Raw genomic sequence first — 24,796 nt, forward strand, 5'->3', positions numbered from 1 at the left:
TGCTACACTGAAATCAGCAAGGGAGATTGAGATACCAACTCGATTTTGAATTAAAATCGTGCTCAAAATGTCTGCTTTTCAGATTGGAATATAAAAATTTTCAGCTCGCGCTTCGCGCTCGCATAATGTACCAAAAAACCCATACTTTTCATGATTATATAGGTGAATATAATGTCCCGTTCTCAATTCTAAACCTCAAAAGAACTTTGATTTTGCAATAATCTTTTGTTGGATATATATCTTTCATTAAAGTGTCCTTTTTTTCCAGATCAAAATATCAAAATTTTCAGCTCGCGCTCGCATCTATTGTTCTTCTAGATACCCATCTTAATCATTGGTACCAAAAATGCTTAGAATATCAAGCTTTCAGGTCAGAATATAAAGAAATTTCAGCTCGCTCTCTAGTGAGATACATGTATCGACCCTCCTCATGAGTTACTACAAACAAACTTAAACAGGTCCATTTTTCCTGTTTTCATGACATACTAAAAAGATTTAGCTCGCGCTTCGCGCTCGCATTTGGTGAAGGTGAGATATGTGTCTCTTTCTCATGAGTTATATATATATATTGTGATCGAGCGCCTTTGGAACGTTGATTCATAATTTTGCCCCCCCCCCCTTCTGAAAAATGGATCGACGCCCCTGTGTATACATCATGCTCAATAACAGGGACCTGGGAACGATTTTTTCAGTGGGGGTGCTGGAAGCTCTCCTCAACGGTGGTTGGGGGGCCGGGGGGAAACAATTGAGTTTTCCATAATTACACACACAAATACACACACACACATACACACATATATAGATTGAATAATTTATACATACTATATATACATGTATATGACAGTTACTTCTTAGCTTTCTTCTTATAAAATAACATAGATATATAATTAGATAACTCGAGCACGAAGCGCGAGCTTTTTTTTTTTGGGGGGGGGTATGTTTTTTGTCCTGAAAATTGAACATTTTTAGCAATGTTTGTGTTCCTGAACAAGATGCGTATGTAACAAATAATAACTGCGAACGTGATCAGCGCGAGCAGATATTTTTCATATACGCTCTGGTCTGATCGAAAGGGACGTGTTTTAAGAACTGTTTGTAGTTACCCATTAAGACGATACATGTATCAACAATCAAATAATGCGAGCGCGAAGCGCGAGCTGAAAATTTTGACATTCCGACCTAAATACTGGACATTCTAAGCACTTTTTGTAATCATGATCAGGATAGGTATATAACTATACATTTGCTGCGAGCGGAAACAAAATTGAGATTTCAGACAAAAAAAAACGAGACATTCTAAGCTGCACTTTTCTAATTATGAAAAGGATAGGTATATGACTACACAATTGATGCGAGCGCGAAGCGCGAGCAGAAATAAAAAATGGGATTTCAGACCTATAAACGGGACATCTTAAGCACTTTTCTAATCATGAACAGGGTAGGTATAGAATTATACAATTGATGCGAGCGCGAAGCGCGAGCGGAAACAAAATTGAGATTTCAGACCTATAAACGAGACATTCTATTCATGTTTTGTAAATCAAGAAAGTGATGGGTAATTTGATATATTCTTATATTAATAATGTGAGCGCAATGCGCGAACAGAAAATTTTTGATATTCTGATCTGGAACTCCGCACTGAATGTAATATGGCTTAAACAGATAAATAAAAATCAGACAAACATAATAATAAAGATATGATAAAAATTCGACAAGGAAATCAAAGTTATTGCATTTAAAGATTAGCATTATTCCAGTGAAACAGTTTTAAGCATGTCTTAATTAATATTCAATGAGCAAACTGATGATGTCATATCCCCACTTGTTCTTCTGTATTTCATTATGTAGAATTAGGTTTATTCAATATTTTCCCTTCAAGAACCAAAAACAGTTGAATTGACAACTGATTTAGATATTCTTTGCTGCAACTTATTTCATTATAAGGGAGACATATCATTCACACTGGTTTGAAAAAATTGAAACAATTTTGATTCCATGTAATAATACCAGAAACAGGATAGTGGGGATGTGACATCTTCAACCCACATGGGCAGAAATCCCAGAGGGGACAGGGGGACACAATATCAAATGTCCCCCTCCTATTTGGGGTCTTTCATTATGGAGGAAAATACATCACCTCCCAATCGAAATAATACATATATTTTTGACTAAATGACCTTAGATTTTGGGTGAAAACTTTTTTTTAGGGAGGGGGGGGGGGGCTTGTCAAATTTTGTTAGGGTTAAAATGACCCAACATTTAGGGTGATATCCTTTTGGGTTTTTTTTGCTTGTCAAATTTTCCGGGCCCTGGTCCCCCTACCTTTGGGGACAAATTTCCGCCCATGTCAACCCACCTATTAATTATGACATGCATATCACCATTTTCATAAAATATTGCTGAAATTTAGAATTAAATAACTGAACTATTTGTTATCAGATTTTCATAAAATTTATTTATTTTTATAAAATGTATTTGATATATTTTCAACCCGGAGTACCCCCAAAAGCTGCGTATCTTAAAAAACATGCGTATGCGTGTTTAGAGACAGACTTAGTATCTGGGCATTCTAAATACATTTTTTTTTTACATAAAAATCAATAGTGCAAGCGCAAAGCGCGAGCAGAAAATATTTGATATTCCGATCTGAAAAAGGGTAAATTTAAACACTATTTTAAGTACTGTGTTGGAAAATTCTGAAGGGGGGGGGGGGTTTCTACAAAACGTCGTTCATTTTCATTACATTTCTGTCATTTATTATACCTGCCACTAGCTTTCCAGGAGGTGCTGCCTATGGAAAATGACATGCAGCACCCCCAAATTCGGGGGCTGCTTCACCCCAGTACTCTCGCTTCCCAGGGCCACTGGGCAGGGCAAAAAAGACTGTGAAATTTGATTTCTATTGTCTGATTTGTAATTGTTTATACAAAACACGGGCGTTCGGGCGAGCGCACACTTAATTCGACATAAAACCTGGAAATTTCAAGTCCAGCCACACCCATGTGTCCCTCCCTGCTATCGCGTAGTGTGTAAACTAAGGTTATACGTATCGCGCGCGACTACGTCTATATCTGTTTTATATAGTTATTATAGTTATTATAGTCAAAGTTACTTTAGTTTGCATTAATTCTCATTGTTTATAACTCATTTCGATTGATGTTGTACTTTAAATTTGACTATGTATTGTTTGATTTTGTTGTGCTTTGTGAACGGAAAATGAATAAAATCTAAATCTAAATCGAAGTGCCGGAGCCTGATTGAGTCGCGTTATAGGCATGATAGGAGCGATGTTATTGGAATATGTGAAAGATTATGTAAATGATTTGCGATTTTTGGATGTGATAATTATGTACATTATAACATATAGGGGGAATCTGATTTCGTGGGGGTGCTGCCTATGGAAAATAATACACGCAGCACCCCCAGGAAAATTTCTGGGGGTGCTTCAGCACCCTCAGCACCCCGCTTCCCAGGTCCCTGCTCAATAAACAGATCACTATGTACATGGTCCAGTCAATTTTTGTCATTTTTTTCTCGGTATGAGTTTAGAATAGGCTTACTTGTAACACAAATTGAATTTTCACAAAAAATATACAAGTATAGTACACTACAACAATGAAGGAATTTCCAAGAACACCATGCATATCAACCACTCCCAAATGTCCTAACTTGTTATTTTAGTGGGGGTAATGTTGAAATATCCCCGTCCACAAGAACATTTGTGTCAGTCATCCCCCCAACCAAGAATACCGATCGACACCCATGGTCTAGAGGGTATATTTCCGGGGGGGGGGGTAACAGTCCCCGACGATAAAAATATGGGGATAATATTTTCCTTGAAGTAGATGTCAGGGGGCGATTGTCCAGTGGGTCATCGTTATAAAACCCCATGGACTCGTATCATTGACCTTTTGACCTCTTTATGACATGAATTTCACTATATTGTCATGATGATAATTTTACACACACCGCGGACTATCGGACCCGCGGTCTATCGGGCCCGCGGTCTATCGGGCCCGCGGTCTATCGGACCCGCGGTCTATCGGACCCGCGGTCTATCGGGCTGTAACCCAAAATAGGCGCCTCATTACACCATTATGCCTGTTCATAAATGTGACCGGGAAATTTTTGGCTCTTAATTGTCCCCCCCCCCCGGCAACCGACCCCTGTTACGCCACTAATAATAAACAAGCCACTGCACAAACGTTAAATTTGATTCAAAGATTTTTAAAGGAAAAAATGTTTCTATGGAGCAATGATAATGCATGGTTCTTAAAGAAGGTATTCCACTCTGGTTGACGCTTTGCATGACCGCTAAATAAGCTCCATGGATACTTTGTTATTATTTGCATTGAAAGCCAGCGCTGGGCTTTTGGTATGGTAAAATTTTGGTTAGATTCTATTTTATAAGGTAATTAACAAGTTTCAAGGGATTTTTTTTGATAGTGGGGTTTTAACCAGAATGTTATGGATTACTGTTGATAACAAGTCCAACAATACTAACAAGTTCTAGCATATCTCTCTTTGACCATTTTTATACTAATATGCCTATCCTATTCAAGCAGGGTGTGTTGACGTAGAGATTTCTGACCATCTCCCAGTTTACTCCGTTTTTAAGAACTTCAAGTGTGTTAAACAAAGAAAAAAATAGTGTAACACTGGGGAGAAACTTTCATAATTTTTCGATAGATTCATTTTGTAATGATCTTTATGTCACTACTGATTTTTGGAAAAGCGTTTTAGAATGTATGGATCCTAATGAAGCTTATAATATTTTTCAAAGACAGTTCTTATTTGTTTGTAATAAGCATGCTCCTATTGAGACAAAATGTGTTAAACAGAAAAAGAAAAATAAACCCTGGATAACACGATGTATTAAGCGTTCAATAGCAACAAAGCACAAACTTTTTTCTAAAGTTATAAAATCAAATTATAGTAAAGATTGTTTGAATAAATATTTTTAAAAATACAGAAATCAGTTAACAACCGTCCGAAGGAAAGCAAAGCAAATGCATTATGAATATAAGTTTGAAGCAGACAAAACAGATTCAAAGAAAACTTGGAGTCATATCAATGAACTTTTGAATAAAAAAAGTGGCTCGAATCTGAATTCAAGAATTAACAAATTAGTTGTTAACCAAAAAAAAATAACCTTACGAAATTACTTCATCTGTTGATATAGCAAATTCACTCAATATTATTTCTCTACTTGTATTGGGAAAAATGTAGCTGAGAAAATTGAGGAGCCAAATGTTAGTTACCGAGAGTTCATGGATCCACACATTAGTCAAACATTTTTCTTCCTGCCAATAACAAGTTCAGAAGTTAAAGAAATGTTATACACTCTTGATCAATTTAAAGCAAGTGGCTATGATGATATATCAGTTCTACAGTAACTGTTGATATGTATTTGCAAACCTCTTTCGCGTATTCAATATATCATTTACCACAGGCATTTTTTCCAGATAAATTAAAAGTTGCAAGAGTTATTCCAGTTTTCATAAAGGGAGATAAAGAATTACCTGGTAATTATAGACCAATATCAATTTTACCCGCGATTAGCAAAATATTTGAAAAACTAGTGAATGGACGATTGATGAAATTCATAGAAAATAATGAAATATTGTATAAACACCAATATGGTTTTAGAAATTGATACAGTACGAAACTTTCACTGATAAATCTTATTAATCAAATTACAAGATATACTGATGAAAGAAAGGTGACAGTAGGAATATTCATCGACTTTGCTAAAGCATTTGATACGATTAATCATTCTGTTCTCATTAAGAAACTAGAACACTATGGCATTCGTGGTAAGGCAATAGAATGGTTTAATGATTATTTACGAAACAGAAAGCAATTTGTTACGATGGTGTAAATTCCGAATACATGTCGATTTCATGCTGTATTCCACAAGGATCAGTTTTGGGTCCAACTTTGTTCTTGTTGTATATAAACGATATGGCAAAGTCATCAAATTATTTCAATTTCCGAATTTTTGCGGATGACTCAAATTTATTTCACACTTTCAATCGTGATGAACAACATATCGATTTATCAGAAATTAGTCTCAATTTAAACAATATAATAGCATGGTGCAATGCAAACAAATTGACAATCAATGTTACGAAAACTAAATATATGTTGTTTAAAAATAGACGAAAAAATATTTTGATATCAGGACAATCGTTACTGAAAGGAACTTTATTAGAGTGTGTTGAATCAACATTATTTCTTGGTATATGTATCGACAAAAACCTTATATGGAAGAAACAGGTTGACATTGTCTGCAATGTGCTAAGCAAAAAATTTGGAATACTTTATAGATTGAGGAATTATATATGTAACAAAGAGAATCTTAGTTATGTTATACAACTCATTTATTTTACCACATATAACGTATGGTCTGGAAGTTTGGGGTGGGACGAGCAAAACAACCCTGAACCCTATATTATTACTTAAAAAACGAATAGAATGATGGCGTTCAACACTGTTAGAAAAAATAAAAGAAGTTCCTGCAGCAGAGTCTCGAGAACACCTGTAATCTTACCGAATTGCGTAATAATCATTCTGTAAATTCATAAAACAAGAATTTTTCTGCAATTTAACAGAACAGGTCTGTTTAAAAAGGGGGAAAAGGGTGTTTTATTCAAGTAAATTTGTAAGATTCCATACATCAAATACCAATTTCCTGTAAGATTACGCAATTCGGTAAGATTACAGGTGTTCTCGAGACTCTGCTGCAGGAACTTCTTCTATTTTTTCTAACAGTGAACCATCATATTATCGCTCTGCTCCTTTATTTTATGATCTAAATATTCTCGATATTTTCAAACAATACCAATATTTGATAGGAGTATTCATGCACGATTTAATTGATAATCGGTTGCCACATAGTTTTATTGATTATTTTTCATTTATAGACCATCCTTACAATACAAGAAATAGAGAAAAGCGAAATGTTAATCTTGAGAAAAATAATACAAATTTGGGAAAACAATCAATTTCATTTTCTGGTCCTATATTTATGGAATCTTCTGCCAAGTATTGGAAACACCCCCAATCGTAAGACATATAGCAAATCGTTAAAATCAATGCTACTGGAAGATTATAATTAATTTCGTATGGTAAAATACTGCCTGAAAATAAATAATTCTATATAAAGATTTTGTGAATAATTAAGATTTTTTTCCCTTGTAAATAGTGTAAATATGTTCACTGAAAATGATCGATCGAAACTTTCTTGTTGTACAATATTGAGATTTAGTTAAATGTATTGTTTAAACTATGATGACATTATTTGGGGCTAACCTCGATTAGCATCTTGCTATTATGTTAGCTCCAATTACCAAATGTTAGTTTGTATGTGATGTACTATTCCTGACAGTGATATTTGGTAATAAATTCAATTCACTAAATTCAATAACCAGTGTTTTTGTAATAATAGTCATATTAGATCAACATAGGAAATAATTTGCCCTGGCTGTTTAAAGATTGCATTTTGATTTGATTTTATTGATGGTTTTAAAAGACAAGAACGGAAAGGCTTGTTATTCGGGCATGCATTGTTTCTTAACTGAAGTCAGGTTACAAAATTGGTCGACGGCCATGCCTTGTGATGTTTTCTCAATGAATATTCTTCTTTTTCTTCTTCGTCTTCTTCTTCTTCTTCTGGAAACAGTACAGGTTGATTGATAGTTTTGAATTTGTTTTTTTTTATGAGCGTATATAGTTTCGTCATTAATTTTTGATTAAAACTTGCAGTACAATTTTTTATTGTTAATATGTAAAGAGATGAAGGAGAATAGGTACAAAAGATAGGTAAATTTTGTTTCTCCTTATTTAATGTTTTGTTTAATTCTACAAAGACAGGTACGTGCCTTTGTCAATGAGCATTTTTTTTCTGGGGGGGGGGAACTTTACAGGGGCGTAGATAGCGGGGGGGATGGGGGGATGCATCTCCCCCCAGAATTTTAGGTGGGGGGGGGGGATGGTGTGTACAATCATCCCCCCCAGGTTTCTGTGGGGGAAGAAGCAAAACTATACAGTAATAAAGCAATGAATGCTAGTTAAAATCAATCAATAATAATAGCAGTAATAATCATAACGTACAGCAATGACAAACATGATCAAAATTGGACTGTTATTCAGAGTCAATCATCTTATATGCATTTACAACTTGCAAGTTTTAAGTAATAACAACTGTCTTGCGTCGTCATATACATTTAAGGATCGTTATTCAGAGTTTCACCAAGTACATTTCCTTATAATAATTATGTATTTGCAAAGGAGATAAGTTCAAAATATTTCATTACAGATTTAAGAAAGTGTCGCTTAATCACTCCCTTTCAGAGCAATTGCTTTCATAACACATTAACACTGTTCAAACGAATTAATAAGAAATTACCTATACACATACACTGACCCTTTTCCCTGCTGGCCATGTCCTCAACCCCTACTTTGCAAAGGAAAGGTGAAAATTTTCAGTCTCTAAGGAGCGAATTAGTAAATGAATGATTTTGGAATGAAAGTGCAAATTTTGGATGGCCTCAGTGATATCCGAGGTTTTTTTCTCTCAATATTCACTCTTTCATATATTCACTCCTTAAAGAGTGAACTATTTCACTAATTTTTTCAGAGTATACTTTGCGCTTTTCAAAGAAGGTAGAATCATCCAATATATAGACATGCCTTAATCCACGAAGGCAGATTGAATCAATCCATGGATAAGATTAATTTATGGTCTAAGATCACAGAACAAGCCTAACTCGACCCTCAGCGTGTTCATTGTCGGACCTTTGACAAAAAACATAATCATCTCGCGCATTTATACGCGATAAATCTATACAGTTCACTTCCGACAACCCGGTGAGGTTTATTTCATTTCCATACTTAATTCAACCAAGCCTTTGTAATCATGGTAATTTTAAACAGAGTGTGCATATCATTTTAGTGTCCGCATATCTGCACGTGGATAAGAAATATAATGTTGAGCTTTTTTTATTTTACCCCTATTACTATAATTGTAATTGATATTTTTTTAGTTATTTGGCTGTTTATTTGTTTATTCCTTTAGTTGTTGATTCATTCGTTTGATCATTAACAATATCGCTACTTTTAAAAGAGTATACTACTATACTAGTAAAATAAGGAATACTTGTTTTTCTAGATCATGTTTAGCAGGACTGTTTTGACCAAGATGATAACTAGACATCCGACAAATGACATTTCTCTTATGATCATCTTTACTCATTGTCATTAATCGAACAAAAGATTTCTGCCATGAAAAATGTGCAAGGAAGTTTGTTTATTACTGGATGCCCTGTTTATTACTGAAAGCAAAGTGATTAAAAGACACACGAGATAATCCATGAGGCAGATCGTGTTATTTTGTTATCTTTAACTCGTCTCCTTTGGCCCATGATATTTTGTTTTTATCGAGTACGTTATCTCCTTCATTCTTTATATTTATATATTAATTATATATATATATATATATATATATATACATATATGACCCAGCTAGGGATCATCCCCCCAGGTCTAAGGACCTGTCTACGCCACTGAACTTTAAGAAATGAACGAAAAGGAGGGGGTGCTGCGCGTCAAGCTAATTGCAGTCTCTACATGTGCGTTGTTGTTTTTTTTATCTCTCTTGTCGTATATACAAAATCTTTCAAAACCTTACTCAAAAGGGCTCTTTTCGAAACAAGTTTGGTCTCAGCCTCTCTAGAACCGTGCATGCGTAAGAGGCGGATTTCACTGGGAAAATAAAAAAAACGGGAGAAAAGAGAAGAGGGAGAGAGAGAGAAAAAAGGGAAAGGAACGATATAGAAAGAAAAAGAAGAAAGGGAAAAGGGGAAAGGGAAAAATGAAAAGAAAGGAAGAACATAAACATGGAAAATGGAAGGAAAGCGGGAGAAGGAAGGAGATAAGAACACGTGAGAAAGAATAGATATTCTGAAATACTATACATTAGCATGATTAGCAAGATATCGATATAAAATCAAAATGGATGACTCAATGGCATGCATGGTATAAGAATGGCGGGAAAATGGGAGAAATTAGAGGCAAAAAGGAAACGGGAAATGAAGGAACAATCAAGTGCTTAAATGGAAAATCAGAATATATGGAGAAAAATAAGCTAACTGATACACGACTGGGTTGCCGAGGATTTAAAATAAAGAACGGTAAGAAAGGTGGATGGCGTCTATAAGCTTGCTAAATTTCATGCAATAATGGTCGCCGCGCAATCAGGACAAAAAATTCTTAGCCAAAGTATACGGTTAGCGAAGGGCTATAGTCATATCCCCCGATATTAATGTCCTAACCTATAAGTAAAGCTTTGCGTTGGTTAGATTTACCGTAAAAAGCCTGTTTACTTTGGCTAAATTTCCAAAGCTATACTATCACATGAAATGAAAAATAAGCAATTTATTAAAATGTTATATTCAAAATCAACTGAAATTCATCGATAATATAGCTGCTTATTAAGTCCATATAAAAGGCTGATTAGTCGGTGAAAATGAGTTTAGTAGGTGAGCCACCGACAAAATTAGTCGGTGTTTCCAATGAAAATCACCGACAAATTTTCATGAAATGGTATTTAGTCGGTGATGGCAAAATTGTCGGTGAAAACAAAACTTAGTCGGTGAAAATCAATACTATTCGGAGAAAACCACCGACAAATTGTTTGATGATGAAACGCCCCCCCCCCGGCCGGTCATGTTTCACCTATTTTTCTCTTCCCTCTTCTCTATATATTCTGATTTTCCAATTAAATTAAGCACTTGGTTATTTCTTCTTCCCTTCCTTTCTCTCTCACTCTCCTTTATCGATCTCCCTTTTCCCCGCTTTTTTTATTTTCCCGGTGAAATCCGCCAGGGGGGGATGCAGTTTGCCCCCGCCTGTTACGCCACTCATCATCATCATCGTCATCGCATCCCGGATCTTCATCCGTGTATCATCATCATGATCGTCATCATCATTGCCACCAGTATTTACGGTTAGAACCCCCCCCCCCCCGGAATTCCTCGATCGAGTGCCTCCTTTCTTCCTGTCCCCCTTGGCTGGCTGATCCTAAGTTACAGAAATTGTGATGTAATATCCAAGCAAAGAGATACACGAGTAGAATCCAGCTGGAAGCCGAAACGGGCCTTCCTGTGACTGCATGCCAAATTGAGAAGGCCACGTGCGAGGCGCGAATTACCGGTACGCGGTATAGTACATGTAATCAAAGCTTGGGATCGGACTAGCTCGAGATGATATAGGATTAGGAAAGTTCTCGGCCTGCGCTGCACGGAGCTGAGAAGTTCACGTTCGAGACCAAGAGAAGGCCAAAATTATACTTACTTTGAGTTTGAATTCACCAAGCCAGGTACGTGTACGTTGTACTTTCACAGCCTACGGCTACGCAAATGAACATTTATAAAAAAAATGTGTGTTATCATAATCAATATGAAAATAAATATCACTTTACAGTTTACACAAAGTCAAATATATGGGCTCACTGGTACCTAACCCATGGAGCTTCGGCCCGGAAGCGGGCCGGGGCACCCTGGGCCTGGGCTGGGTTAGGTACCAGTAACTAATGGCTGTAGCCTGTATCTTTGTGTTAAGTAATATTTTTTTCATTTTGATAACACAGAAAAATATTCATATGCGTAGCCATTTAATGTTACTAGGCTGCTGTAGGCAGACATGAATACTCCGTAAAAATGGGTAGAATGGGGTCGTGATAAATAGCACTCCAAATAAAAAGGCAGAGATGCCAAGTTCAAACTTCAAAGACCAGCTATGCGTGAGATTTTCTGTGAATCTGAGTGAGATCATAGACATTGTTTACAATGTATATGGGGATAGGCTGTGATAGTTGCGTGAGACAGAGATTTGAAGGGATGAACAAGAGTCCAAAATGCTTGAGTCTCACACATAATGCGTGAGACTTGGCTCTGAAAAGGAGGAAAAAATAAATTATGCACTTTTACCTCGATTTGGATGAAGGTCTATCGTGATACAGAATCCTGACATCGAGGCACCAACTGGACCTTCAAGAAAAGGAAAAGTTGACCGTCAAACAGCGATGTCAAAGAGACTTTACATCCATATTAGTTCATTACCACTTGGTCTACAGCCAGTTGGTCTACCGGTAATACTAATACCGGTACTTTGTCTAGCATTATTTGGTCTAATAACCAGTAGGTCTAGTCATCATCCATTCTTGTAAAAACCATTTTTAACTATTTGGTCCACTATCATTTCATTGAAAGGACAAGTCCACCCCAACAAAAAACTTGATTTGAATAAAAAGAGAAAAATTCAACAAGCAAAACACTGAAAATTTCATCAAAATTGGATGTGAAATAAGAAAGTTATGGCATTTTAAAATTTTGCTTCATTTCACAAAGCACTTCTATATGCACATCTCGGTTGGTATGCAAATGAGGAACTGATGACATCACTCACTATTTATTTTGTATTGTATTATATGAAATATTTTTATTTTCTCGTCATTGTCATGTGAAATGAAGTTTCATTCCTACCTGAACATGTGGAATTCCATTATTTTAATATTTTGTGCTTCAGGCAAGGAGGTCCTAATCGGCAAATTCGTAAAACTTGAAATATTGTATAATTCAAACAAAAACAAAAGAAATAATGAGTCAGTGACATCATCAATGGATGTAACTGGCTCGTTCATATAACTATTTTGTTAAAAATAAGCGAAACTTTGGAATGTCATAACTTTCCTATATCCGATTTTGATGAAATTTTCAGCATTGTGCTTGTCAGATTTTTCTCTATTGATTCAAATCAACATTTTTCTGAGGTGTTAATTAATTAATAGTTAATTATCATTTGTCTTTTAAAACCTAGTTTCTGTTGGTCTAACACCCGAAGGGTGTAATCGCTTATATATTAGAACCATACTATGGTCTAATTCTAATCTTAATAGGAATGACCATTTGGTCAAATTATTAGTTTACCATTTGGTCTAATGTTGATTTGGTATGATATATATTTGGTCTAATATCCATTCTTCTTTCTAAACTTCAGTGGCTAATTTGTAGTCCAGCTGCTGGGAGAACTGGCCCAATTGGGGAGGGTCAAGGAACTCTAAATTTTAGTGTGATTGTTGTTAGTAATATGAACATCTGTTTTCTCCCTCAATTCAATGGTCAGAGGATATTCCAAAGTCAGAAAAATTAAGGGCAAACTAAAATAGTAGCCCAGTTGGTCAGTTTAGATGAAACAATGATGAGACCAGGCCTCAAATTTCATGACATTTGGTTCAAGGCCATTTTTCAGGGGGGGGGGCAAATCTACTCTTTTGGGTTGCTCTGTATCCAATCATAAATAAAAATTTCCAACCTAAGCTTCAGGACTTTTTCATTGTTTACTTTATACAGTGTTTGGGTCTTCATTGATGGTATGGGGAAGTGCCGCTGTGATGAACCCCCTTTTCAGACCTAATTTTCAGTTCTTTGGATACTCTGAATGACAAAATTTTAGTTCAGAAGCCGTCCAGCCCCGCTTGTAAGTCCCCCATTACAAGACATCTCAGTTCCCAAGCCTTGCCAAAATTGTTGAGTGCAAGCACCACACGCGAGAGATGCACATACAGCTTCGCAACTCCCTCCACATAACTAGTAGCCGCTCCATGCACAGCGCTAGCGTGCATGCACCGTACCTACAGTGACGCAATCCCGTTCCAGGGATCATATTTTTCACGCCGCCTGATATATATTCACAAGACTCTGTACATTCCCTTTTAGTCAGTTTCTTAGACCCCCATTTCAGAGTTTTGTGTAGCACACCCCCATCAAAAAAATAATTTGAGTGCCCCCCCCTCCCGGAGGCTAGCTAGCGTGTCTTTACATAGATTTCTTTGAAAGCAAATGAAAACAATCTCATTCTTTTTTAATGTCAATATCGCATTATTTCAAATACAATATTAGTCAAGAAAAAGCTCCAGAAATAATTCCTAATTCTACAGGAATAATGTTAGGGTCTTACTCTCAATAACAAAACAAATTTCTTCATTTTCATTCCAAAATTTGAGCTTATTCACCTAGCAATATTGTGATCCTGGCCGCCGTTTGTGCGATGGTGCCGCAAATTGACACTCACATTTCTTACCACACAAACTACAAGCCAGTAATAAAAATTCTAAAATAATAAAAGAAAAAAATTATTATGAATGAAATATGCAAATTTATTCTTGAAAACTATTATTTGCATATTTCACAAAGAAAAATTGCAAAAGCCAAATTTTCCTTATGTATTTCGTTGTTTAGAATTTCCGATGTGTTTTTTTTTTCCGTCTTTTGTGTTTTAATGGTTATTATTACAGACCATTTGCCAACTAACTTTAATTTAAGCAGACTAATTACAAAAAAGAATCATCCTTTTCTGAAATTCATTTCCCATAGCCTTTGTACACAATGTATAAAAATGAGCCGCCCATTTTCGGAATGATATTGTCTCATAAAAAGTCTTTTGGTGTCACAATGCTATACCCATATATTGCAAATTTTGGACCTTAAAAAAAGCAGGCCTCGAAATAATCGACGGCCATGGCCGTCGATTATTACTAGCCGTCATGCCCTTCTTTTTGCTAAAAGTTACGGCCACTAAAAATGTGCCCTTTTTTATATTGCCATGGTGCCCTTTTTTCTCATAAATGTGCCCTTTTTCTGATATATAATGTACCCCTTTTGAAAGTCTGCACCTTTTTTTCTGAGCGAGGAAAACTTCTCCGATCTCAAAAAGTATTCAATACCTTAGCTTTACCAGCGACATCCAGTGCATGTATGCAGTCTAGTCCGAAGCCGCGCCGAACGATGAGCTAGCTATACACAGCTGGCCGGCCGCTAGCGCGCTTTACATATGCTATGTAAGCTGCAGCATAAGAATGGACGAGCGCGAGCTCCGCATGTGTACTACACAAATTTCGCGCGCGCTGTACTGTCCTGGTGAGCGCGCGCGATGCGTAAGTACAGTACTTTGAATGGGAGTGTTTCATGAAGCTGTTCGTCAGTTACGAACAACTTACGAACGACCGTTGATACTTTCTTGGGTGCTAATCAGATTCACATTTAATTACATGTAGCTCAAGAAGGTATCACCAGTCGTGCGTAAAGTTCATTTTTTCTTAAGTAAATAATGTGGTTTGGTAATGAATCTGATGTATAACATCGACTATGGAAAGCCCCCCCCCGCCGCAAAACTGTAACACCTACAAATAATTTATTACATGCCCCTTAAAAAGTGGCCTTGGTGCCCTCTGCTGCCTGGCCTCAGTGAAAAAGTGACCTTGCCCCCAAAAATCCTATTTCGAGGCCTGAAAAGGCATACAAATATGCAGGGAAATCTTTTTGCATTTCAGAAATATCACGCAAAGTTTTGAGGGGGGCCATCCTGGCCCCTCCCACAGTCCTATTAAGGTTTAAAGCAGCTGGATCTTAAGCTGGGTAATTTATATTGCGCCATTAAGTAGGCAACAACGTAAAGATAATGAGCACCTATTGTATGCTATATTATTACATGTAGGTTGTGGAATCAGAAACATTCTCAGCATAACAAACAACAACATGAAAAAGCCTATATAAACTACTCAAAAAAGTTTGGAAATCTGAGTTTGGCCATTAATTTCTCCCAACTCCCAATTTTGCACATTGCATATTTGACATCATTCAAAAGATCATTTAATTCTCTTTTAAATGATACCATGCTTGTTATGATCATGCCATCACGAAAAGAACAGGATTCAAAAGTGTTGGATGAGGTCTGAATTGAAAAGCTGCAAAACGAGCAGAAATATTTATGAAGGGTCAATGCAGAACATGATTCTTTTGTCTGTGTCAAAGAGATGAAAATCTATTCAAATCAAGCCCCTGCATCTTCGTTTTTTATTATGTTTTTTGTGATTTATGTAGTGATGGTTCTGTGAGATAACATGGTTTGAGCCGTGGTTTGAAATACCCATGCATGTTTGTATTTTTTTTTTCATGTGATTGCTTGTGCAGAGGTGTGTGTGATTGATTATTAATGTTGATGTTAAGGTGCATGAAAACAATTGAAAGAAACCGCTGATAAATGCACTCATCACCAAGGAAAAAAGAACAGTGACTTTCAAAATTGTGTCAATTTGCAACTTTTGAATTTTGACCTTGCCCTACATTTTAAGGCACTGCACCTCCATGCGAAGTCGCGAACCATAATCATGTCATGTAGGGTATCATTTTAAAGAGAATTAAATGATCAATTCATTGATATTAAGTACACATTGATATTCACTAATACCGAGGAGGGATAATCGATCAAAATCAGATTTCCAAACTTTTTTTAGTTTATGTATGTATATATACACGCATTGTAATACGTGAAAGTTGACTTTTATGAATTTTGTTTTAGATTACCCCAGGATAGAACACAATGGCAGAAAGGGGAGACTTCACCTTCCAACCATGGGGGCAAGACAATACCAAGAGGCGAGGAAGGGGAAGAGGAAGAGGGCAATGCTGGGCTGGAAGCAGAGGTGGCTATCGCTTTCAACCTAAACATAATCCAAACAAGGTTGGGCAACCACCACAAAGACCAAGAACTTTTGATTGCATGAATTTAGAGGGCAGAGAAACTAATCACCAAGAAGGAATCCACCTGCTACCCAAGCTTGAGTTGGGAATAGGTTCTAAGCCATGCATAAAAGAAGAGGTGTTGAGTCCCGGATCCAGCTCATCATCAAAGAGAAGTTGCACAGAAATGGAAGAAAATGAGGAGAATGAATCAAAAGTACACATTAAGAAAAGATGCAAGAAGAACCTTGCTGGTACTTTCCCCTGTTCTCAAGAAGATAATGGCATATCTTTGGTAAATTTGAATGGAAACAAAGTAAGATCTGAAGTGATATCTTCAGTGGATAAAGAGGACTGGGATGAAGAAATACGGATTGCTAAGTTAAATTCCAAGCAGAATACTCTATGTGATGCAGTGGATATGGTCAAAGAGAAAGATGATGGTGAAAAAACAACTGCAGGGAAAATTGATGGATTGACGTTATTACAGGGGTCATACACATCTTCTGGTAGTACTGGTACTCAGCATTCCATGAACCTGGATTGGGAAGTTGGGCTACCAAGTGATGGTGAGGTCAAACTGATGTCACCAAGGAAATTTGTCAGAGATAAAGTGGTTGACTGTCTTTCAAGTGCTGTTACTGAGAATTGTACTTGCACATCAGATGAAGATTCATTCAAGATCAAAGAAGGAAAGCAGGATCATGCTTTGTGTAATCCTAAGGGAGAGAGAAGCTTTAGCAGTCCAACAGCTGGTTCACTAAAAGGGCCCTTGATACCAAATAAATCAAAGTCAGATTCTTGGACTGGTTCTGTTTTTTCTCAAGGGAGTGCAAAGAAAAAGGGTAAACTTAAAAAGAAGCAAAGGGCAGCAACAATTCCAGAATATCAAGGCAGTACTGATGATGACACTGATGAAAATATGCAGGGAACACTTCTTAAAGGTGAGAGGTCCAAAAGCTGTAGACAAAAGAAAGGATATAATTCTGCTTCTAAATCCTTGAAAGAATCTGAAAGGAAATTTGGCGTCGCCACAGCTGAGGTAGGAAAGAGTGATGAGACCCAAATCAAACAAAAAACTAAGGAAAAACTTCGTGCTGAAGATGATGATGGTTGTCAAGCTGATGATTCTTTATCAGATGATGAAAACTGGAAGAAGGTTGTCAAAAAACTCTCAGCTGATGGTGTGGATGCAGAGGAAATCCAAGATAGGCGCCCACTTCCACCAGAGTTACCAACAGATAAAAGTCATACTGATGAAAGCACATCAATGGATGCCCCCTTGTCCTTTAGGCAAGATTACAGAGCTAGATTTACTTATCCCCCACCTGCATACATGCCTTACAATCATGCTTATCCTTCAATGAGACCGCCTATCCCCTATTGCCCTCCTATATGGCCAATGATGCAAGATCCTTATTTCTATGGACCAGCTATGATGAGAGGTTTTCATCCAGATGCCATTGCCAGATACCCTATCATTCATCGATTTCCTCAATGTGTTCAACAAGCAGCTGAGACAGTTTCTCCTACCCACATTGCTCAGTCTCCTGGTAGTGAATGTCAGGACAGGTTCTACACAGTAAACGAGTCGGTACCAGAAAGGGAAGGTTACCTGCACAATATGAATCAAACTTGCGGTATGAATGCATTTGATGGCATAGATTATACCTACCAAGCAAATACAGTGGAGGAAGATGAGACATATAGTGAAGATGTCTTTGATTCCTCTGGAAGTCAATCATATATTTCCCAGGAGCTGAATTGTGAGACTTCAAAAAGAGAACCAAATGTATCATTTGATGAAAATGTACCTTTTCTTCAGACTACCCTACCAGACATCTGTGAACACCACAAGAGCTTTGATAACCAGAGTGATTTCATATCTACTGAAGATAAGGATTACTTCTATCCTAGAGTTTGTGAAACACCATCACCTACATGTACTGATTCTAGTGTATCAGTTCAGATAGAGAGGGGGTCGCGGGATCAGCAAAACTATAACTGGTATGAAACCCCTCCGACTGGTGTTGGTGCTACTCGTAGGAAAAGCAAAGTGTGGGGACTGAATTTCAAGCAAATGGAATATGACAGGCCTGGGCAGAAAAAAGAGGAAACAAGTTTTTCAATCCCAAATAATTCAAATAATTCCAGCCAACAGCCTCCGTCGTATGCTGCTGCAGTGTGTGCTGGTAGACCAGAGCCACCCGATGGTCAGGATAGAGTAACTTACATTTCAAGTGCCCATCTTGAAGAGAGGAGGAAGTCGTATCCTGGGGTGATAGCTCCTCACAGTGGATGGGCATCTGGTCATCCTCTTGTAAAATTTGTCAGTCCACAAAATAATCTAGGGCCAGCCAAAGAAAAGCCTCAAGAAAGTCCTTTTTGGCAGTCAACTCCTCGTCCTGAAGCATTCAATGCTGATACTAGCAAATTCAAGAGTTGGTCTGCAGGATCTCAAGGATGGGGTAGCTACAATATCACACCAGTTCCCCGTCCAGTCTCGGCACCTCCTAAACCAAAGACCTTTGCCGAAATTCTGCAGCGACCAAGACGACTAACCCTTGAAGATGAGGTGAGAGGGGAGACAATACCAACTATTAACTCATGGCGCTCATCAACAGAGGTTGAAGATTCTGCAGAAATCCAATACCCATCCAGTGATATAGACTATCTGGACACTCATGCCCACATTGACCTACTCTTTCAACGGCACATGTTCAAGGGAACCTTTGCAAAGTTCTGCTTGGTAAATAATTTCCCAACCAATTTTGCTGGATGTGTGGCCATCTTCTGTTATCCTGTCAACTTTTCAAATAGTTACTCTCTTGCTGATAACCTACTGAAAGAAAGTAACATCTGGGGATCATTTGGATGTCATCCACACCAGGTGAAGCACTATGATGGCATCATGGAACAGAAGATTAAAGACTGGATGAATCATCCAAAGACTGTTGCACTTGGAGAAATTGGATTGGATTACTCTGACAGGTGAATAAAAGACTTAAATCATTCTTTTTTATAATGTAAAGACTTGAATGTTCTGGGGTTTAAGATTGTTTTTATAGATATTCATCATAGCAGTTTCTAAAATATCATACGAGAAATGGACTGATGTGTGATTTTGAAAATCTATCAGTTGTGGTTGTTCAGTTTCCTTTGCTAAAAATGTCTTCATGTGCAGCACTTTGTTTTGCGTAGCTGTGCAAAGAAAATTACATAATTTAGGTTTCAGGAAACAATGTGTGAAGTTAATGACATGTTTGTATATCTTGAACAATTGTTTTCTGTTTTTTAGGCCAGCAGAGATCACATCAGATCATGAGCTTCAGAAGGTGATCTTCCAACGTCAGTTGCAGATTGCCCTGGAAACAAAGAAGCCCTTAGTCATCCATTGCAGGGATGCAGAAGAAGACACACTCAGCATCATGTCCAAGATGGTGCCCAGAAATCACAAGATACACCGTCACTGTTTCACAGGACCTCCCCAGGATGCCATGTAAGAGTGTTTTCTTAATTTTAAACATATGAATTCTTTATAGTGATACTTGTTTTTCATCCTCCCAAGTTAATCCTTTCAAATTGTTCCAAATACTTTGTCATATTCTTTATGATAAATTCCTTATGCATGCCAGTACCATTTATCAGGAAATATCATTAGAGAATATTTTGGAGAAATTTCCATCACTAATACCAGGCTAAATGTACCTGGAGAGAAACTGTTAATCATCTGGTTTTATTCTTCCATATTGTATATACCTTTGTATATCCTGAAAGAATATATACATTTACATGTAAGAGGAGACTTTATATTTGGTGTAATGTATCTTACAATATGACTGCACTTAACCAGATGTTTTGGGATTATATGGACTGCTGTCTGTCATGATTTATAGTTGCTGCATTCCTGTAAATATGTGACTATTTTTTTGTGTGTGACTATCTGAACTGGGCTATTTCAGACCATACAGGGGGGGGGGTCAATTTGACCCCCCTCAGATCTCCGCTGCTGATTGTGTGATGGCCAAAAAAGCATGCACATCGAGCCGGATGTAAACTACAAGACTAGTGAAATTTTCAAAAATTAATTGTTTATGCTTTTTTATTAATTATGCAAATAAGCATATGAAATTTGCCCTATATTTTTAGTGTGTATGTTGTTGCCTTTAACTCAATTTATATTGCTAGTAGAATGCTAGTTTTTGGTGAGAGTATCAATTTTTACATTTCTAAGAAATCTTTAAAAAAATTGCAAAAATGAAATTAATTTCTTATGTATTCTATTGTTTTTCAAATTCTTATGTATTTCTTTGTTTTTTATTGTTTTTTCTGATGAAATTTGTCAGGGACCCTTTTGCAATCAGGAATAGCATAAATAAGTCCATTTAAACCAAATAATCATACTTTTATGATTTTTGGTTGAAAAACACAATTTGCATTGACAGAATTGAGCAATTTAGCGTCTGACATGCACTTACAAAATGTTACGTAATTTCGGAACCGCGTACTCAGGCGTCGCAAATTTTGTCTCAAAAGATGAGCAAGACTTGAAAGTAAAAAGTCAGCGAGGTAAAAACATTTTGCGCAACAGCGTAGTGATGACATTTTTTTGCAGTTAAATAAGGGTTAAACTGGATGAAGAATTGAAGAGGGACACTGGCTGGGAAATGCAGTCAGTTGATAAAAATCAAGACAAGTGATATGACTAGCGTCTCTTATTTTTGTATATTTTTCATAGCCAGTGCACCCTTTGTCTAATATGAGGAGTGAGGGTGCAGTCGTGTATGTATGAATTTTTTGTTGTTGAAAACCTTGATAAGTTATATTCTCTCTTTTCTGCTTGAATTTAGAAAATTTCTGAGGGCTTTTCCGAACTCTTTCATCGGTCTGACAGCTCTAGTGACCTTCCCTACGGCTACCAACACCCATCAGACTGCCCGGGCTATCCCGCTCAATAGACTTCTGTTGGAAACAGATACACCCTACTTTCTTCCAAGGAAGGTTTGTTTATGTTATTGTTCATTTAGAATGGTCATTTATAGAAAAAAAGGTTGGGTCTACAATAAAAAATAAGGTTCAGTATGATGAATACCGGGTGGGTGTTTCATAAAGCTGTTCATAAGTTAAGAGCGACTTTAATAACGACTGGTGATCCTTTCTTGTAGTTGATGGTATTTTCATTTGCAATGTTTAGCGTGTAAGAAAGGATCACCAGTTGTTGTTAAAGTCGCTCTGAACTTACGAACAGCTTTATGAAACGGCCCCCGGTAATGTATTCTTATGTCATGTGAAGCAGTAGCAAAATTTTGTAGTACTTCTTTCTCTCTTTTTTTTATATAGTTTCCATAGGTTTTTTAAATTCTTTATGAAACCTATTTAACTAAAGAAACAACCTAATGTAATACTAATTTTAATTTTGATATTTTACTGTTAAGTTCCCTTGTATTCGTGTCTAATACGTCAACATGTGAAGTTATGCATTGTGAATAGAATATGTTAAATAGACCAATGTGGATTTCTATCCAAAATTTATCAAGGATGTGGACAAAGAGCCATGACATGTACTTGATCTTTTCTCATAATTTTTTGCTTTATGTTTTTCTATCTCATTAGGTTAGGTGTCAAAAGTGGTCTCACCCAGGTATGGCCCTCCTGGTTGCAGAACGCATTGCCCAGCTGAGAGGAACCACTCTTGATGATGTCCTTTCCAATGTAAGAGCCAATACAATGACAATGTATGGAATTTAGTAAATACCGTCATTCTTTCCAGTTTGAGATTTAATACATGGCAAGCATGGATTAACAATGGAATGGTTGACCTTAATACCACTCGTGATGAGTTTCTTTCAAAAGTAAGATCCTAAGCAAGAAGTCAATCAAATTTTGTATATTCTCGCATCCACCGTTGATAATGTACTTTTTTATATAATATAATATTAATAACATTTTGAGGGCTTTAGAAAATATAATTGGTGGCAGGCTTTCCAATGTCAAATTCAAATGCATTTACAAGTATGACATTGAATTTTGTGGTTGGTTGAATCACTCTTCATTACTATCTTTCCAATGTAAGATCCAGAAGAATGACAATTCAGATAATTTGGTCAATTCAATGATGAATCAATGTATTTTCTGATATTGGTATCAATATAATGGCAATGTATGAAATCAAGTTTGATATTTTCGCATTCTAGCAGCCATCATTGATATGCTTTCTAATACTAAATCCAATGTAGTGACAATGTTTGGAATCTAGATTGATGTTCTAACTTTTATAGCACCCATCATTGATATGCTTTCTAATGGAGATCCAATATAATGACATTGTATGAAATCAAGTTTGATGCTATTATTTTTCTAGCACCCATCATTGATATACTTTCTAATATGAGATCCAATATAATTACATTGTGTGAAATCAAGTTTGATGTTCTCACATTCTGGTACTCATCAATGATTTGCTTTCTAATGTGAGATCCAATATTATGACAATTTATGTAATTCAGGATTGGTAGTTTATTTCACTTGATAAACCACTATTGATAATATACATTCTAGTATGAAATGAAATACTAGGTAAATTGAGTAAAAAATTACTTACTGTTCCCTTATCTTTTTTTTTTCATTTAATACTGCTTGATTAGTTAGTTAGCTTGTCTAAGCATGTAGTTTATCACAGAAAGATGTTAAGAAGTAGATTTCTGTTGAGTAGATGTAAAAGAAATTGTTCTGTATTTCCGCCTTAAGTAGTCCTTATTAATTATCAGACACTTTTTGATTACTCATTTTTTTTTACTAAAAAAGAATGATTTGAAACAGTTAAAGTTCAAAGAAGTTGCATTGATTTTAAGCCTGTAGTTGTAATATCTGAGCATGCATTAAAGAATCCTCTCCTCTTGATTATATTTCTCCATATGCATAACCGCTGGTTGACCAAGTCTGATAATTGTCGAAAAGCTTGCATACCCAGTCTTTTTACATTAATATTTTTGTTGCTTTAATGGTTGTGAAATTTGTGCCAGATTTGGCCACTGAAAGATAAACCACCTACACCACAATTAAAAGTTAAATGTGAGCTATAAATACATGACTAATGAGTGTTTTTGGTTGTAAAATTAGTGTTAAGGTACATGTTATACCATACTTGTTCTTTTGTTTATCCCACATTCAAGCCCTGCTATTCTCTTTTGCAACAGCAGCAAGTTAATAATCATCAAAAATATCTGCCTCTCCGTGATACGCTTTTGTACTTTGATAGATATATCCGATTTTAGGGCACTGATGACCGCGTGTTAAACACAGCATTGCCTTTATGCCTTTAAAAGTGAAAAGATTATCATGTATGTATAGTTCCCTTAATTTTTTACATCAATAATGAGCTAAATATTGGTAATTTGAAGGAAATTTTCATTTTGATTAGAATACAAGAAGTGTATTAAAAAAAAAAATCATCAGCCTTTCCTTAAAAAGTAAGAAAAAAATACTCTGTTATCTTCAATGCATGATGACCCTTTTACCATGTTAGTCTTGTATCTATATTGTTGGTTAGATTTTATAGAGATGGAGGAGGATGTTGTGGTTGTCTCTTGAGGTTACTAATAGCTGTTTTGAAGGATTATTTAGTTTGTAAATCAGTTCATAATCAGATGTTTTTTTTTATAATACGCCCGACCATCTACGGAACATGGCGGGACATGTTATGGTATCATGCCTGATGTCTGTCCGTTAACCTTTTCCTTGTTAACCTGATAACTTTTGTTTAACTTTCCTAAGCTCATATAATTTGGTGTGTATGATACTAGCATGGATCCCAGGAAGCCTATCAATTTTGAAGTAAAAAGGTCAAAGGTCAAGTCGCTACCTTCCACTTTTTGCATGACCAATAACTTCATTTTCCTCATTACAGGCGAGCTTATTATGTGCTCGCCCCAGCGACACTCTTGTTTCATTTACCAACTGTTTGTTCAACTTGAACGTCAATCTCATGTTGGAAGATACTTTGAATTGCAGTTTCCTAATGTGCCATTTTGTAATTATATCAAGATTTTTTTTCGCAAATTACCTTTCAGTTCTATAGGTAAACAAGTAATAATTGTAATTTTTGTCTTGCCCACCAGAGGTGAAGGCGAGACTTAGGGATCCAAATGTTGTCCATCGTCTGTTGTCCGTCCGTCACAAATCTAATGACACATAACTCCACAACCGTAAGTCGCTTT

General features: G+C 36.4%; 1 protein-coding gene across 1 annotated transcript; it reads left to right on the forward strand.

The window, feature by feature from the left end:
• The first annotated feature begins 11,048 nt into the window (after positions 1 to 11,048).
• Positions 11,049 to 24,744, forward strand: LOC121410449. Its single transcript, XM_041602545.1, has 5 exons — positions 11,049 to 11,380; positions 16,420 to 19,571; positions 19,879 to 20,079; positions 21,431 to 21,581; positions 22,194 to 24,744. Exons 2-5 carry the CDS (start codon positions 16,441 to 16,443, stop codon positions 22,326 to 22,328), a joined length of 3,618 nt encoding a protein of 1,205 aa, XP_041458479.1. The 5' UTR covers positions 11,049 to 11,380; positions 16,420 to 16,440; the 3' UTR covers positions 22,329 to 24,744.
• Positions 24,745 to 24,796: the final 52 nt, after the last annotated feature.

Source organism: Lytechinus variegatus, chromosome 3 (genome assembly GCF_018143015.1).
Source record: "Lytechinus variegatus isolate NC3 chromosome 3, Lvar_3.0, whole genome shotgun sequence".
NCBI classification, from domain to species: Eukaryota; Metazoa; Echinodermata; class Echinoidea; order Temnopleuroida; family Toxopneustidae; genus Lytechinus; species Lytechinus variegatus.

Coding starts and splice junctions, on each gene's coding strand:
- LOC121410449 (XM_041602545.1), top strand. CDS start 16,441: ATGGCAGAAAGGGGAGACTTCACCTTCCAACCATGGGGGCAAGACAAT. Junction 19,572..19,878: donor GGATTGGATTACTCTGACAG/GTGAATAAAAGA, acceptor TCTGTTTTTTAG/GCCAGCAGAGATCACATCAG. Junction 20,080..21,430: donor GGACCTCCCCAGGATGCCAT/GTAAGAGTGTTT, acceptor GCTTGAATTTAG/AAAATTTCTGAGGGCTTTTC.